Source organism: Pituophis catenifer, unplaced genomic scaffold (genome assembly GCF_029215685.1).
Source record: "Pituophis catenifer annectens isolate HBS135680 unplaced genomic scaffold, rPitCat1.0.hap2 SCAF_2, whole genome shotgun sequence".
NCBI lineage: Eukaryota > Metazoa > Chordata > Lepidosauria > Squamata > Colubridae > Pituophis > Pituophis catenifer.
In genome coordinates this window covers 134,182,086-134,198,756 of record NW_027256882.1, presented here as the reverse complement: position 1 = coordinate 134,198,756, position 16,671 = coordinate 134,182,086, and the positions used below count along the sequence as shown (strand labels likewise).

Here is a 16,671-nt window from a genome sequence, read left to right as displayed (position 1 = left end):
ATAGCAGTACTTTAGCATTAACATTATTGCAAAGATAGAAAACGGGATAAAAGCAGAGTTAAATGACTAGTGCTACCATTGGCCAACTTTCCTCTGATATTTCAATCCTGTTCTTTATGAGAAATACAGTATAACTTCTCATTTATTCTTACAATAGTTATAATTATAGTAGTGATGATTGCAATCTCACTATCATTGATAAACTTGTTTTAATAATGATGAAAGATCAATAATTAGAATGAGTATGATAATGGGATTCTAGTAACTTTGAGGATGTTAAATAATCTTTGTTATAAGTTGGAAAATATTTATAATGGATTTCAGAACTGGAACGATTAAATATTTCTTAGGCTACACTTCAGAATGAAAATATTGGCAAAAGAGATTTTCATTATGAAATATGTAAAACTGATGACTGGGAATAAATAATACACTTTAAAAAGAAAATCTGATCATATCCCATATAAGCTGTGCCTATTTGGCAGGATGCTCTATTAACAAAAAAAGATGGATTAACTTTCAGTCTGATTTCTGAGAAGTTTTGGAAGTTTTTAAACGTGCATTTGAGGCAAAAAAAAAAGACTTTTGACAAGGAAAACAGTATTTTGCCTTAAGATCTTTGGATTTATTATATGAAATCTTTTATGTCTTTGGTCAGAAATATTGAGAATACTGTTGAATCTTGGAACCATCAAATTAAGGAGATATCTATGGATATTTTAAAGTCACATTTGTGCTTTCTTGGTTAACAGAAAGATGGGCTATAAATCCAGTAAATATACTTTATTGTGTAGAAAATGTTTTGTCCAACAGGTTTCTTGCAGCTTCCTGTTTGATTGACTGACTTTATTTGCAACTGATGTACTGTATTCTCTTTACTTACTCTAATTTTCTATTATGAAGTAATTTCATATATTACTAAGATCTCATAATTAGCTTTTCCTTGAAATAATATAAGTGTTGCCCTAGGATGCAGATCCAATTAGGAACTAACAATTAAAGGGAAGAGTGCCTTTTATTTACTGCAATCCAATTTCAAGCAGAGAAGATCTTAGAGTTGTTTAATAAAGCAATGGCATGAAAACCGGTGATATTTTTTAAAATTGGTTAAAGCCATGATAGTTAAGTCTGTGATACTATTTTTATCTCAGTAAAATTTGTTATGCGGTGGATTCAATTCTTAATAATTATAAGTAAGTTTGTAAAAAAGTTAACTCTTTTGTGTTTTTCAGGTTAACTGGAACAAGAACGACTGACAACATATCTGTCTCAAGTCCTTAAATTCTTTTCAATATGGCTGGAAGCATCACTGATACAGGGGAGCTCTACTCTCCTTATGTGAGTGCTTAGTATTGATACAGTCACTTACGTAATGCATGTTTTATGTTTTGTCCAGTATTAGCATGCAAAATTGTAATTTTATGTAGGGCAATTGTATTCTTGTGCTTGTTTTGTTATTTTCTCCAAATTATTGAACATATTACAGCCTTTTTCTAAATTGGGTTTTGATACTGAATATTGTTTTGATCATTTCACAACTGCATTGTAATCGACCTAGAAAAAGATTTGAAAATACTAGTAAATGATTATATCTATACTTCATGTAAATACAAATTTAAAGAAAATATTATAGCGCATTTTAAAATAATTTTTTGATGCCAAAGGGTACATAAGCAAATTTATAAATAAGCAGCAATTCCCTGCAGAATTACAGCAACAAGTTTTTTAAAAGAAGTTTAAGAATGTTTCCTGCTGACTAGCTATATTACATAATAACAAAATGCAGTAAAATACTTAATTATTAAAATATTATAAATATTATTAGAATATTTTGTTTTTCCATTGATAAATCTTTGCTTAATGTTGATGGTGGTGTCTTATCTTTATTTAGGCAGTAAGAATATAAGCTTGATAGGAATTATTTTATATGTCTTTACAGGTAAATTAAACATATTCAGACTCCTAATTAGCACAATATTTGATAAAATATAATACGTTCAACAAGAGATAAATTGAGATCATCTTCATGAGTCATTATTTCCAAATTGGAAATACTAATAGCAATACAAAGCTTCTTAATTGTTTTTTATTCAAAAATATGTTGTTCAAAAATAGGGTCTTTAGGTACACAGGCACCCTTACATTATGCTCTAGTAGAAGTGGGCTCCAAATCCAAATCTAAAAAAGAAAAGAGAGGAGAAAGACAAAAACAGAACAAAAAAAAAATGTGCATAAAAGACAAAGTAACAAAGATACACATAGATTGTCCTCCTGGTTGAATACTGATAAATATATTTCAACTGTAATAGTTTTCCCCTCTTACAAAACAGGTCCTCAATTAATGAATTTCTAAATCTCTACTAAATTACTATATCACATTAAAAATATTACAGATATGAATATCTATTATCAATCAACCAATTTGACCTACCAACTATCTACTGTAAAAAAGCAGTTAACAGCTAGTCCCAACAACAAGCTAAACTTCTAGTTTATCTATGTACAAGAAATAAAAATATTTTGACAGTGAAGATGGGAGTTCTATAGAGAGCTGCTTTTATGTATAGAATTCCTAATAAAGCAGTTGAAGGCAACAGTGTTACTTTCTTTTATTTTGTCTTTCTTCCCCCCCCCCCTTTTTTTTGTGTGTGTTTCCTACAATTCTGATAGGTATGGTAAATTTTACAGGATTGCGTTTTTTTCTGCCATTATCTTGTGCTTTTAGGAAGTGTTCTGTGTTTACTTATACTATATGAATTTCTTGCTCAGAATTGGCTTTCTGCCAGATTAATTCTCTTCATATCAAGTACACTGTGCTTTTGGGTGCCTTGTGTGTAATGATTTCCAAAACCAGCACTATCCGGATAGGTAGCTTGCTTGAGAATTTATTGATCTATTTCAGGCCTGAATCGGAATACTTCCTTATAATTTGCAAAAGAGTTTTTATAAGAGTGTAACAAAACGGAGTAACCAAGCATTCTTTGCCATCATTTCAATTGTCTCCCAGCACATGAACTGTACTTCAGCCTGTTAAACTCTATTTGGGAAATGCTGATAGTGAAACAAATTTAAGGTTTTCACATATAAGAGGGGGAGGAAGGGGAAATAGGCAAGGAAGCTACCTGGAAGGAAGTTGCTGAACTTGGAAAAAGGAGCTGAAGATGGGTGGTAAACCAAGTGGGATTTAAGCAGTTTTGGCTGCTGAAGAAGTGTAGGTTCTAGAATAGATGGAACACAAGATTACCAAAGATGTAGACAGACCAGGCTTCAAGAAATAAATCTGTCTTGCACAGAATTATGGAAGGAAAAGATAGTGATATGTAATATCAATGAAAAGTAATATATTGCTAGATAAATTTTATAGGAAGCCCTTGGTTAATTTTAAGGATTTTTTTTTATGTCTTGCAGGAAACATGATGAGAATTAATGCAAGTAGGAAGTTCTGGATAGGTAGGAACAGATGGTAGCAAGCCAGATTTAGATTGCTTTGTCCATGGTGACCTTATTTAGTTCCACCCACTGCTCTACAGGCCCCATTAAGCACATCATGCATTTGGCAAAGTCATTGACTGAGACATTTCTTTGCAGGCTTATACTATGCCAAATGAACCACCTCCATGAGTTGAAGGAAAAAAATCCTTCATACCATAAAGCAATATTATTACTGGAACAGTTAATATGAACTAACAAAGATTATTTTTATTGGGCTGTTAGACTTCTGAAATCACATAGTCATAATACCTGAGTTTGGATTGCTCATGTGGAGATTGGTACTGTATACTGTATACCCAATTTGTCCAAAGATGGAACTAATTTAAATAGTTTCTATTAAATGTTTCTACTCTTTCATTGCAGGTTGGCTTGATTTATATGTTCAACCTCATAGTTGGCACAGGAGCTCTAACTATGCCAAAGGCTTTTGCTGCTGCTGGTTGGCTTGTCAGCCTTATTCTAATAATGTTCTTGGGATTTATGAGGTAAATCATACTTTTCTCAATTTCTCAATTTGGCTAAAACAAGAGGTATGTGGAGATATACCTGGGATTAGCTGCAGCTCATTGAACACCAACTTTCTTTGTTGTATATTTTCAGTATGGTCACCAGCAAGTAGGATCAACATAAAATACGCTGCTTTAATTTTACATAGTTCTGTAACTCAAATTCAGCAACATCTTTAGACCCAGTGGAATCACATCTTTAAAACTAAGGTTAAAAAGGTAGAGCTGGTAAAAGCCTTGAGCAACAGTGACATGACCCACAGAATGGAATTGGGGATCACAGTGGAAGAAGTAAGAAACCATGTCTTTTGATAACAAAAGACCTACTGTGTGACTTACTTTTGCTGCCAGCAGACTGAATTCTTGTTTTAATTGATTTTTGGCAAATTGAAATAGCACAGTAAATAGTAATAGTACTTAGACTTATATACTGCTTTACAGTGCTTTACAGCCCTCTCTAAGCTGTTTACAGAGTCAGCATATTGCCTGCAACAATTTGGGTCCTCATTTTACCCACCTTGGAAGGATGGAAGGCTGAGTCAACCTTAAGTCTGGTGAGATTCGATCTGCCAAATTGCAGGCAGCCAGCAGTCAGCAGAAGTAAGCATGCAGTACTGGACTCTAACCACTGTGCCATTGAGGCTCATACACACTCAATACACATTTATTTTAAGTATAATGATATGATTTTTTAAAAAAATAAATTCTTTCCTGTGTCAAGTTTTATTCTTAGTAATTGCATAGATACATCTATATTCTTTACCTTGTTATTGCTGCCTTTAAAAAAAAATCTCAGTTTAATCTATATCCTTGAAATTTCCTGGTGTGCTCCTGTCCAGGTACTACTAAATGTGACCTGGTTTTTCTTCAAGATTGGCCTAGGCCTACTAATATTTCACCTCCTGAAACTATATGAAAATATAATTGCCCTGAAAATTAGATGCCATTCCTAAATTTTATGAACAACACTTTTTGAACAAATGTATCCTATTTTAATGCCAATAGGATACATTGACATTTATGCTTTAAAATGTATCCTATGTTACATTAGGCACGTCTAATGCTTTACTGGGTTGTTTACTTAGCTGCTATTGTTAAAGTTAATGGAAGCTGAATATCTTCAGTTTGTTAGGCAACTAACACGTGAAGATAGCTTTGGGATTTCTTGGTGACTTGAACTGTTACATACTGAATATCATAGATGAAGTGTTTTCTGAATAGTCTAATACAAGCCTGTCAAATTGGCGGCCTGCGGGCCGGATATGTCATGCGCAGGCCACGCCCACCCAAGCTCCGCAAAGGCAAGATATGTCACGAAAAGTCACGTGATACAATCAAGTTTGACACCTGTGGTCTAATACATACAGAAAATTCTATTTTACACATGTGGTATATTCAGTAATCATTGTTTCAATGAAAATTAATTTGCTGAAATCAGATTCTCTTTTTAAAATTATGCTTCATAACTAAAGATCCATGTCTATCCTTGCCTATTGCATACATTGAAATTTTAGTTCATTTCTCCTGAGCCCTGGTGGCACAGTAGTTAGAATGCAGTATTATTGGCAAACTCTGCCCACAGACTGGAGTTCAATCCTGGCAGGCTTTAGGTTGACTCAGCCTTTCACCCTTCCAAGGATGGAAATGAGGATTCAGATTGTTAGGGGCAATATGCTGACATTGCAAACTACTCAGAGAGGGCTGTAAAGCATAAGGAGTGGTATAAAAGTCTAAGTGCTATTGCTATTTAAAATAACTCTTATAAAGCAAAGAGGTTACAGATCTCACTGGGAAAACTAAATGCAGCGCGAATGCATTACTTAAAAGTATCTATGGTAAAACAAGAAAACATTGAGTTGCAATGGAAAGAAGAAGAGATAAAGTCAAGAATGTATAGTGATGCCTGAATGTAGAAAAATGACTGCCCGGTACAAAAGAAGTCCACAGGTTTAGTCCCATAGAGAGAATGAATGAGAATTAAATCATGAAACCAAAACATGAAGAAAAAGTGAATGGGTAAGGAGGAGGGGGAGTTGGAATTGGATGAGATCTTGGAAAAAAGAGAAACAAGAAGTTCACAGTATACCTGAGCGTCCATGATCCCCTTCCCAGCCAGCCAGCCCTACCTCACCTCCTTGCCTGGCCGGCCGGCTGGCATAAAGCTTCACCACTCTTCTCCTCCTCTTCTCCTCCTCATCCTCCCCACTCAAGTGGTGACGTATGCAGGCAGGGGCTGGCTTCCTGGGTGAAAGGAAGGTGCTCAAAATGCAGTCAGCCTGCAGGATAAGACGGTCCCCAGGGATGCAGGGCTCCGTGCATGCTCGCTGCCTCCTGTCCGCATGCCCAGAGGGCATGGTGGGAGCGGCCCTGCGGATCTAAGGCTGACAGCTTTCCGGTCTGGATGGCCACCACCAGATTGTAGATCAGCGCCCAGTTGACCTAGGATGAGCCGAGGTGCCATGGGCTTGTCCTTTGCTGTTTCCAGGCCGGCTCCGTGGGCCAGATCTAACCACATCGCGGGCCGGATCTAGCCCATGGGCCTTGAGTTTGACACCCCTGCTCTAGATCATGGTTGTCCAACCTTTTGGTCTGCTTGGACCTTATTGAGTGAAGAGGAATTACATTGGACTGCATGTAAAATATATAACAGAGTTAATATACATAAATAATACATTTCCTTTATTTTTCAATATTTTTATTACCTTGTGGGGCCTCATTATTAGTTGCCCAGGACCCAATCTAGATGATATATTTCTTCCCCCTACCCCCACCAGTAATGCCCCCTGGAGCAGAGTAGGGAGGTAAAGATTGCATGTTGTGCAGAATAAAAAAATAGATTTAACCTCTCCCATGAATGTTTGCCTTAAGTATAGAGAATTCATGGTAATGGATCAGTTTTATATCTCTAAATGAGCTTTAAAAATGTACAGATCATGCAAGAATTTGTTCTGTACTATGCAAAAAAAAAAAGAGATGCAAGTAAAAAAACTGATAGTTCCCCTCTTAAATGCTTTCTATACTGGTCATTAATAGTTTAAATTTGTGGATTTGTTAGATAAGTGAAACTAATTATTTACAATTTATGCCTGCATTTAATTGTTCTGCTGTGAGTATCATTACCTTCCATTGTAAAAGTATTTCCTTAACAAGATTTTCTTGTATCCTTCCTTTCTCCCTCAGTTGAGACCGTGTTGTTTCCAAATTAATCTTATAAATTACTACTGAAGGCATTGAAAAAGTGCTGGTTTCTTTGGATGGAAAGCGTAAATCTTTATAGATTGCTTCTGAGCTTTGTAAAAGAGATTATTTTAAAACCTTAAGGCTTATCTATAGTTTCCTTCCTTGTGCTGTGATTTCTCTTCCTGTTCATTTCTTTGTATTGATAGGTTCTGTTCCAATTTGTAATTATTTGTTCTATTTGTATTGTATCATCCCTGAAATTTTTCTTACTGCTGTCAAGTTGGAAATGTTTCCTGCAATATTACCCTGATACTTTCACTTCTCTATAAGCACTTCTGAATCTGTGATATCCCTGAAGTATATTTGATATAGTAAGAAGCCCTTAGGGGGAATCATTATCTAGGCTCCGGGGAATAGTTATTATAGATTAATCTTAGCAGAAATGATTTCTCACTCAATTTTTGTAAATTAGTTCAACTTGTAAAGCAGCAAAATATTATTTTTGAGCTTAGCATTATTCTACCCTTTGCTCATTTTTGCTAAAAATAAGAAACAAATTAACTACTTAAGTGGGTGAAAGCTCCATAAATCAAATTGTAATGTTGATCTCTAATTGAAGGATCTTGTAACTTGTAACTTGTAACTCCCAGTTATTGTCTTAGTAGATCTTAAAAAGTATTTTCAATCCTTAATACATAGCATTGTATGTGAACCACTGACCTATTTCCATATATACTATGGTAAGTTAGGATTTTCAAACCATGGTTTGTAAAATAAATATAACCTGATTTAGATACACTAAGGTATACTTGGTAGCTCAAACCTGCCACATTTATGATTTAATATGATGTGTGAAACCAGCTCTGGTATATCCATATAATCTAACTATTGATCTTCTAGCCTTTTCTGTAAAGAGTGGCATAAATACATGAATTGTCCCCATGATTATTATCTACTATCTCCGTAATACAATTGCTATCTGACTAAATAATAAAATCAGTGATGTAATAAAAATATATGAAAGAGAGTCAATTTGGCATAGTGGTTAAGGTATCAGGCTACACATCATGAGACCACGAGTTTTAGGCCTTTCTTCGTATAAAACCAGTTGGGTGACTTTGGCCCAGTCACTTTCTTTCAGCCCTAGGAAATAGTCAATGGCAAACACTTCTGAAAAACATTGCCAAGAAAACTTCAAGGACGTGTCCAAACAATTGGACAAAATTGAACAGAAGAGGAAAAAATGAAACATACCTAGCCTTTCTTTAACTTCAGTTTTGTAGTTCCTTGAAAACATTGGAATAAAATCTGTCACAAATACATAACATTGCATTTTCCAAATGTGTCTTTTCCATCCATCTACAATATTTTAGTCAGGTTAATTTTATTAAGCTTTGCCAATTGACTCCAACATTGAAGATGGCTGGGAGAAAAGCAAAGTGTCAAGGGAAGCTAAGAATTGGAAGACAAACTTACTTGAGTTCTCCAATTCTTCACTGATACCAAATGTAAAAATTAAAGTTCCACCCCTGCTTTATACAAAGCATATTTGGAAAAAAGTTGGCTGCCTGCATTATATTTAACTTTGCTTTCAATATTCAACATTGCCTGAAAACTCCTCAGAATAGAGCTTTAAAATGAACGTGTTAATATAAATGGGACATTGTGAATCATTTTTGTTTTTAAATAACTGATATTTTCTAATTCTCTTATAGCTACATGACAACAACTTTTGTAATGGAGGCCATGGCTGCAGCTAATGCTCAGCTACACTTAAAGAGAATGGAAAAGCACAAGGTTTGTGTGGCATGTCTTAATCTGATATCTCTCCAATCGTACTGTTACATCGTAGGAAACTTTTAAAATTGCTCTTGTGCCTGCCCTTAAAATATAGCAATAGATTCGATATTCAGTATGATGGAGGAACTGGAATTCTAAGCATCTTAAAGACCCATAGCTAAAGAATTTTGCATTTTCTCCAGCTAGTAGATGCGTTTTTAATTTACTGCTTAATTTTCTTTTACTTATCAGAATTCTACAATAATCCTTCATTTTTGAGATCTAGATTAATGTCTTACTTTTCTAGGAAGATGACAATGATGAAGAAGATTCTTCATCTGAAGTTTCTGATAGTGAAGTTCTCCCAGATGTCTATGAACGATCAGAAACACGGCCTATTCTATCTGTGCGTAAGTATCTAGCTGATTCTACTTTCATCTTGACAATATGTAAGAACCAATCTTTCTCAGTTCTTTGCTAATGCCAAAGGCAAGTGAAAAAAAGATCCTTATCCTTTATTTAAACTTTCTGTAAATAATACAAGTGTGCATTCAAATCAAACATTTGTAATACTTTACAAACCATATTTTAATTGAAAAAAAATAATTTATCAGAGTAGAAAGCTTGTTCTTCTTTTGCAGATGACCAAAATGCATATTTAAAAAATATTTTTCTTGATTCCAGGCCACATTGCTTGCAACAATGGTGTCCTTGTAATATGCATATCTTGTCCTTCTTTGCAATGTTGGATACATAGTCGGATAACTCTCAGAGCAAACAACATCCCCATTCTCACTGGTTTCAGTAATATACGCCAGATCTCCCTGCTTGTCCATCACTAAATAATGAATGAAGGTGGTCTTATTGTAGAAGATTAGCATTAATCCGTAACATTATGAGGCCAGGTTCCCTGATAATCTGATTACCAAGACCTTCAAAAGCGTTGGAACAGAAGATCACATCAAGATTGGCAATCTCTCTTCCCTTGAGTAGCTAGCTTGGCTCTCCCTGGTTTTAGTTTTCCTTTTATTGATACTATTTCTATACAATGGAAGATAAATGTATTCTAATAATGATGTATATATTAGAAAATAACTGCTCTGTTGCATCAATATCAATGATTGGTCAGTTCACTATTTAAAATCAGGATATGAACTTTCTACTCCATTTCTTATCGAGCTTAGATACAGTATCATATTTAGTAGGTTCCCAACTTTACCATATTCTACTTCTTTAAATTTGATTGGCTTATTAACAGTTCATTTTGTGTAATTGCAGTGAATAACAACAATCAGAAATATACATCACATTTTAATTAGGATGAAATAATCTTTCAAATAGTTTAGAAGCCAACTTTTTTGGTCTATGTATGTGACTTCTCTTCTTGACTTCAATTACTGCTCCAACTTGGACTGAAGATTTTACAACCACTTAAACTGCTTTTTACTGTTGCTGCAGTACTTGCTATCAATATATAAAACATTTTTACCTTCAGACAAAACTATAAAATCACTTATTTCCTTTAGGTTTCATTTGCTCTTTATGATCTTCCATCAATCTTTAGTAACTTTAATGGAAACTCATTAGTCTTAAAATCTGTTTGAATTTACTCTTGCAGCATCTATAGGATTATTTTTAATTACCTAGAACAAATGGTGATTTGTTTTAGTTTATTTTGTTTGGGGCACAGGAGTGGTACTTGATTTTCTTCTTTTCCCTTTCTCTTGCCTTTGTTATATATCATCATCAAATTCCAAGTAAACAGGGACTTGCCAAAAGCTGGATCTATTCCTTGTATAGTACAAAGCCTCTGCAAGCAAATGGGAGCTATGAATTCAAATCTTTTCAGGCTCCCATATCAAACAAGCTCATTGTTGAATTGCTTTGTATCAATATTATAATTTTCCATTTTCTCCAGATTATAATCTTCCAAGCTCCCCATGACAGCTCCTCTCCAACTAACATAATTTGCTTGAGACATTTATAGTGTAATTTTCAGCCTTGTACAAAACACTTGAAGACAATATCTGCACCATGTTGCTTTCTTCCCTTCTCAGAGGTTATAGAGTTTAACTGATAGTAAACTCTAGTTTCCTTCTTCCCTCATGGCTTGGATTAATATCACATCAAAAGGGAAGAAAATACTGTTGCTAAATAAATTTTACTGAATAACTTCTGCTTTTGAACTGTTTGTGAAAACAAGTGTAGAAAAATTATCTTTTTCACATTTCATTCCATAGATTCTACCTGCTTTGATAAATTCAAGATATGGTTTTGAACTGTTATTGTTGTATAACAATGGGACTGGTTTCTTTGTGTAAGATAAGAAGTTTCAATTTTAACCTTACATTCTAGCAATAATGAGGGGGGGGGGAATCTCATGCGTATGTTTCTCCATAAGACTGCTGTGGACTGATCTTGTTGAATATTATAAGAACTATGTAGAAATAGTGGATTATTTCTACCGCATAGTCCTCCTAATGGCTTTACGTCATCCTGAAATTATTTACTGTGCTTCACATCTGTGGCATGTTGTTTGTCAAATTTTTCAAACAGATTATTGCATCGTGTGGATTAATTATGAAGGATTTATGTTTTGAACTAGAACATCAAAACTCTGCCTGAGCTCCAAAACATTCTACTCCCATGTTTTGCACGTTTACCTTCATAAATAAAAAAATCTAAAATTTGTAAATCATTGGGGTCTTTAAAATTGTGAACATAGCTTTTTTCCCCCTGTTACTTACTCTTTTGGGTCATCAACCAAATCTTCCAGCCTATTTAAGCAGCTGTTCTCCTTCAGAGAGGGAAGAAGGAGAGACTTTTTTTCTTAATTCTGGCCCAAAATTAATCAAGTACATTACTCAGTAGTACAACCAAAAGAGTCATTTAAAGGATGAAAAACAAGAGAAGATTGAGCAATTTAACTATAAAACAATTTAAAATGAGCTTAAAAATATGCATCTATTGCAACATTTCTTTCTTTTTATTACATGTATATATGCATATTGGTACTTCATAAGCAAGATACAGGTCCTTGACATATGACCACAATTGGGATCAGAATTTCCATTGCTAAGCAAGGCAGTTGTTAAGTGAGTCATGCCCAATTTTAAGACTTTTATAGCCACAGTTATTAAGTGAATCACTGCGGTTGATAAGGGAATCATGTTGTTAAGCGAATCCAGCTTCTCCCATTGACTTTGCCTGTTAGAAGCTGCCTAAAAGAATCACCGATGGTGATCATGTGACCCCCCCCAGGACAGTGCAACCATTGTAAAGCTGGTTGCCAGGTGGCTTAATTTTGATCAGGTGGTTGTGGGGATGATTTGATGGTTATAAGTGTGAGGATCGGCCGTAAGTAATTTTTTTCAGTGTGATTGTAACTTGTAATAGTTGCTAAACAAATGGTTGTAAATTGAGGACTACCTGTGAAAGAAATGGTTTATAATATGAATAGTTTGGACTTATTATGGGTCTAAAACATTCCTTCTAATTTTCAGAGAGACGAGGAACACCTAATATTTTTGAAATCACCGAAAGGGTAGAAATGGGTCAGATGGCCTCCATGTTCTTCAATAAAGGTAACTACTTTTAAGCTATTAAGGCCCTGTTTTATATTTCAGATATGTTTTGTTAGGTTTTTATTTAAACATTATCTGGTTCATTTCCTAAAACATGCCTACAGTTTTTATTTGTGGAATACTTTCAAGTAAACACAAACTAGGAAACGCCTGCACATTAATACAGAGAGTGGAGTACTGCTAAATTATTGTCAAAAAGCTCTCAATTTCCCTCTACCCCCTCATTCCCCCCTCAATTTCCCCCTAAGTATAAGTTTTATTGGTGATGGCCTGGCTGAGAACATCTATGGCTGCTATGGAAAATAGATCAAACGTATGTAAGTGATAGTTCCCAAGATCTGGGATTGAATAAGCCTGTGTATGGAATCAGGGGCCTTTGGCCTCTTCTTCATTAAGCTTTGTATTCATAGCAAAGGTTGAAGTATCGTTCTGGTCAGCATCGTCCAAAGTGAGCTAGTAATGGTCAAGATGTTTTGGCTAACTTTATCTTCCCACCTTTCCAAAGGTAGCTCTTTCTGACTTTACACCAGATCTAACTATCTAGTAAGAAGTAATAGTTAATGAAAGGAAGTTGTAGGCAATGAATGAGAATGAAATAAGGAGGGTAAATGGGATGCAAAACTACATTTTGTTTATGCTATTTGTATGCAGGAGTACCTTTATTCCACCATTTTGTTTTCCTTTGAGGTAGGGTTACCTTTTCAGAATTAGAACATTTTCTTACTGTATATCTTAGCATTGAATAAATGTCTTGCTTGGGGAAAAAAGGAGATTTTGTTTTTATCATGGATGAGATTAAATTTTTTTGATAGTGTGGCTGGAGAAATACATTGGAGAAATACAGCTCTGGGATAATATGGTAGCATTAATTCTCTATTTCTGCTATGAATAATTTTACACAGTAGAGGGTGCTCAGATCACATATGTGAATGCAGGCTAAGCATACTGTAGTTAATTTTTTTAAACAAATGCTTTCTTTGGTTGACAGTTCAAACAAAATTTATTCAGCTCTTTTTCGCTTATTATAGGCAGGTTGTGATACTAGCTTTCTTTCTCAGAAGGAAAAGTTTTTAAAAACTAATAACGAACAGTTATAGCAAAATAAAAGTATCCCTTCAAAGATAGGGATGGCCCTAATTTGTGTCATATGATTTTTCTATTCTTTTGATCAGTAGAAAGATATCTGGGTGCATTAGAATGCTTTGGAAAGATCATAGAGATTTCCAAATCCAAGCATACATTATCAAGCTGAATTTAGCTAGGAGAATAATGAATTCTCTTCCTGCCATTCCTTCTTTTGGCTTCTTGTCTATAGAGGTTTTACATTATGGATGTCAGTATTGGCAAAATATTTTAGTGTGCACACAGTGTAGTGTTTTGACTGGTCTCTAAATAGTGTTTGGTTAGAAATACATCATAGTCTAGTAGTATAGTGATATGAAGCAAAAATGTACATACTGAAACTGAAGATAGAACCATGACATTAGCCCATGCAGCATGGCTTTCTATAGGAATGTGGAGGGTGTCTCTAGTTCAAACATATCTAGATAGCAAGATAATTCTAGATAATTTCCCTAAGTGATAAGACTCTTTGTTTTTTTTTTTAATATAAAGGTTTGAATGACAGCCTCTTACTAAATGTTTTAGTTTTCTCATTCAGCTAGACTAAAGTTGACTGCTTCTGTTGCTGAATTATATCTTTTGTCTGGATTAGATGCAATTGCATCTTTTTACAAACAGAAATAAATGTAGGTAGTCCTCGACATATGAGAACAGTTGCGGCCAGAATTTCCATTGCTAAGCAAAGTGGTTGTTAAGTGAGTCATGCCTGCTTTTTTTTTGACCTTTTTGTGGCAGTTTTGTTAACTGAATCATTGCAGTTGTTAAATGAATTGTGTAGTCGCTAAGCAAATCCAGCTTCCCCCATTGACCTTGCTTGTTGGAAGCCGGCTGGGAAAGTCACAAATGGTGATTACATGACCTTGATACACTGCAGCCATCGTCAATACGTGCTGGTTGCCAAGCACCTGAATTTTGACGACGTGACGGTAGGGATGTTGCAACAGTTTTAAGCGCAAGCACCACCATAAGTCACTTTTTTCGGTGCTGTTGTAAGTTCGAATGGTTGCTAAACGAATAGTTGTAAATTGAAGGGTACCTGTACTGCTGAAAAATCAAATTTCTCAAATGCATGGTTTTGCAATTGTCTTCCCTGCTGTTCCCTTACCAGGGGTTTCACTCAGTTTTTCTTGGAGGTTGTTGGGTGTCGGAAATTCCCAACTGCTATCCATCGTTTCCAATTTGCTCTTTCCTTACCTCACCCTGGCATTTGCCAGGCTTCCTGCAACTGAGGAAATTCTGCATAATTTTTCAGTAAATGAAATCCGCACAACATCAATTACTTGCTTTTAAGAGCTAACTTCTGACATTGCTTTTTATGTGATGTAGTTTTAGAACAGACTAAAACAAATGTATGCAGTCACGCTGAATATATCTAATATAATGCCCAATTAAAACCTGGCAAGATTTGCTACCAGGATAAAAAGATATAGCGCAGGCAAAGAATAAGATTTTCAGAATATCATGTTCTATTATAATTGCTGTTATACACAGATCAGTTAGTTATAGGTTTGTTAAAAAAGAAAGTCTTTGTGTTTGCTGCATATCCTGCACATTTCCTTCGGTAATCTTATAAGAATCAATGCTTGTCAAATTGTTATCTTACCAATTTAAGCCTGAGACACATAAGACTTCACGCTGTATTTTGTAGGAAATTGGCATGTAGTCTTAAAGAGAAAGAAAGTCTTCTGACGATTTCTATGAAAGGTGTCTAACTCTGAAGGATAGTTTGGCTTGCTCTAACAGGGATTCTGGAATCATTTATTGTAGTAATGGATTCTAGGCATATATGTCATTACCACTCCTGGAGAAATCCATTGATCTTCCTTTTTTGTGTCCAGTAATGAAAGTATCTATCAATGAAGATCCATGACTGTTTATAAAACAGATCTGGCACAATGTTTACCTTAATTGAAAAAAACAAATGGCAAACCAAAGTCATAACTTTATTGTAAAAATTAATATGAAACACTACTTTTGTTGAAGAATTAAGAAAGGGAAGCCAAAGTGTTCTTCAGGGGAACCACAAGATTGCCTAAAAAGCAATGGTTTCAAATCCTAATCCCAGTGAACTGACCTATCTAATATTAGGGAAAAACTGTGATCCAAAAGAAACCAAGTTTGCATAGTTTCTCCAGTGATGCCAGCTTAACCTTATAGTTAGATCACGCTAGATCAATACTATGGCAAAGGATCTTAGATGTAGAAGATCAAACAGAAATTGCTGCTTTCTTTCATAATCTTCTCAATTATATTGTAACTGTAAATAACCAAATTTTAATATCTGAACCTGCCTCATAATCATATTACAGTTCCCAAATTTGAGAGAGCTTTATTTTTAGCTTGATTTCATGTTCTTCCCACAGCTGTCCTGAAAGGGAAATACAGGAAACCTCATATGAAATACCAGTTGATTAACTGGTGATTGATTTCTTTTATTGAAATTTCTGGGGGACTCTAACAGCTTTTATCTGCACTATCTATAAAACAATAAAGATAAGTGTATTTATCTAAAAATAGCAAAATTTTGTTATGTTATGTATAAGAGTCCCGTACAAATGGTTGATAGTAGTTCTTGTTAGAAGATTGTTTTCATTTTATTGATAGTATTTGACCAAAATAAAGTTCTGTCTGTCAAATGAATAATACAGAATATTAAAACAGAAATATGTTCTTAGAATTACCTTAAATCATAAACAGGAGTCAAGGCATAATCATTTTTGTAGCCCAAAGAATGAGTAATGTGAGCATTTTTGTTTTACTTTCTATTTAAGTATCTAGATTATAATCTACTGAACTAAAATTCTTATCAGAAGCATTATTAAATATATATTCAAGTCTGGAATCAAATGATCTAAGTAGTGAGCAATATATTTAGTTGGTTTGATTTTAACAATGAACAATAGCAGCCCTTTCATAATCCTTCTATCTTACATGTTGTCCTTGGCCTGTTAAATGGACTATTTGAAAAATGACAGTCTAATTTTACTGTATATCTCTGATAATATTAC

The 16,671-nt window shown here is 34.6% G+C and overlaps 1 protein-coding gene across 1 annotated transcript in view; it reads left to right on the top strand.

Annotated features, from left to right (window-relative positions):
• Nucleotides 1-16,671, top strand: part of TMEM104 (transmembrane protein 104) — a 66,189-nt gene that overhangs the window by 2,913 nt on the left and 46,605 nt on the right. The window contains exons 2-6 of the mRNA XM_070934640.1: nt 1,233-1,338; nt 3,856-3,977; nt 8,894-8,975; nt 9,265-9,367; nt 12,461-12,541. Coding sequence (XP_070790741.1) covers nt 1,294-1,338; nt 3,856-3,977; nt 8,894-8,975; nt 9,265-9,367; nt 12,461-12,541 — 433 coding nt within the window. The 5' untranslated portion in view covers nt 1,233-1,293. The remainder of the gene's footprint in view (nt 1-1,232; nt 1,339-3,855; nt 3,978-8,893; nt 8,976-9,264; nt 9,368-12,460; nt 12,542-16,671) is intronic.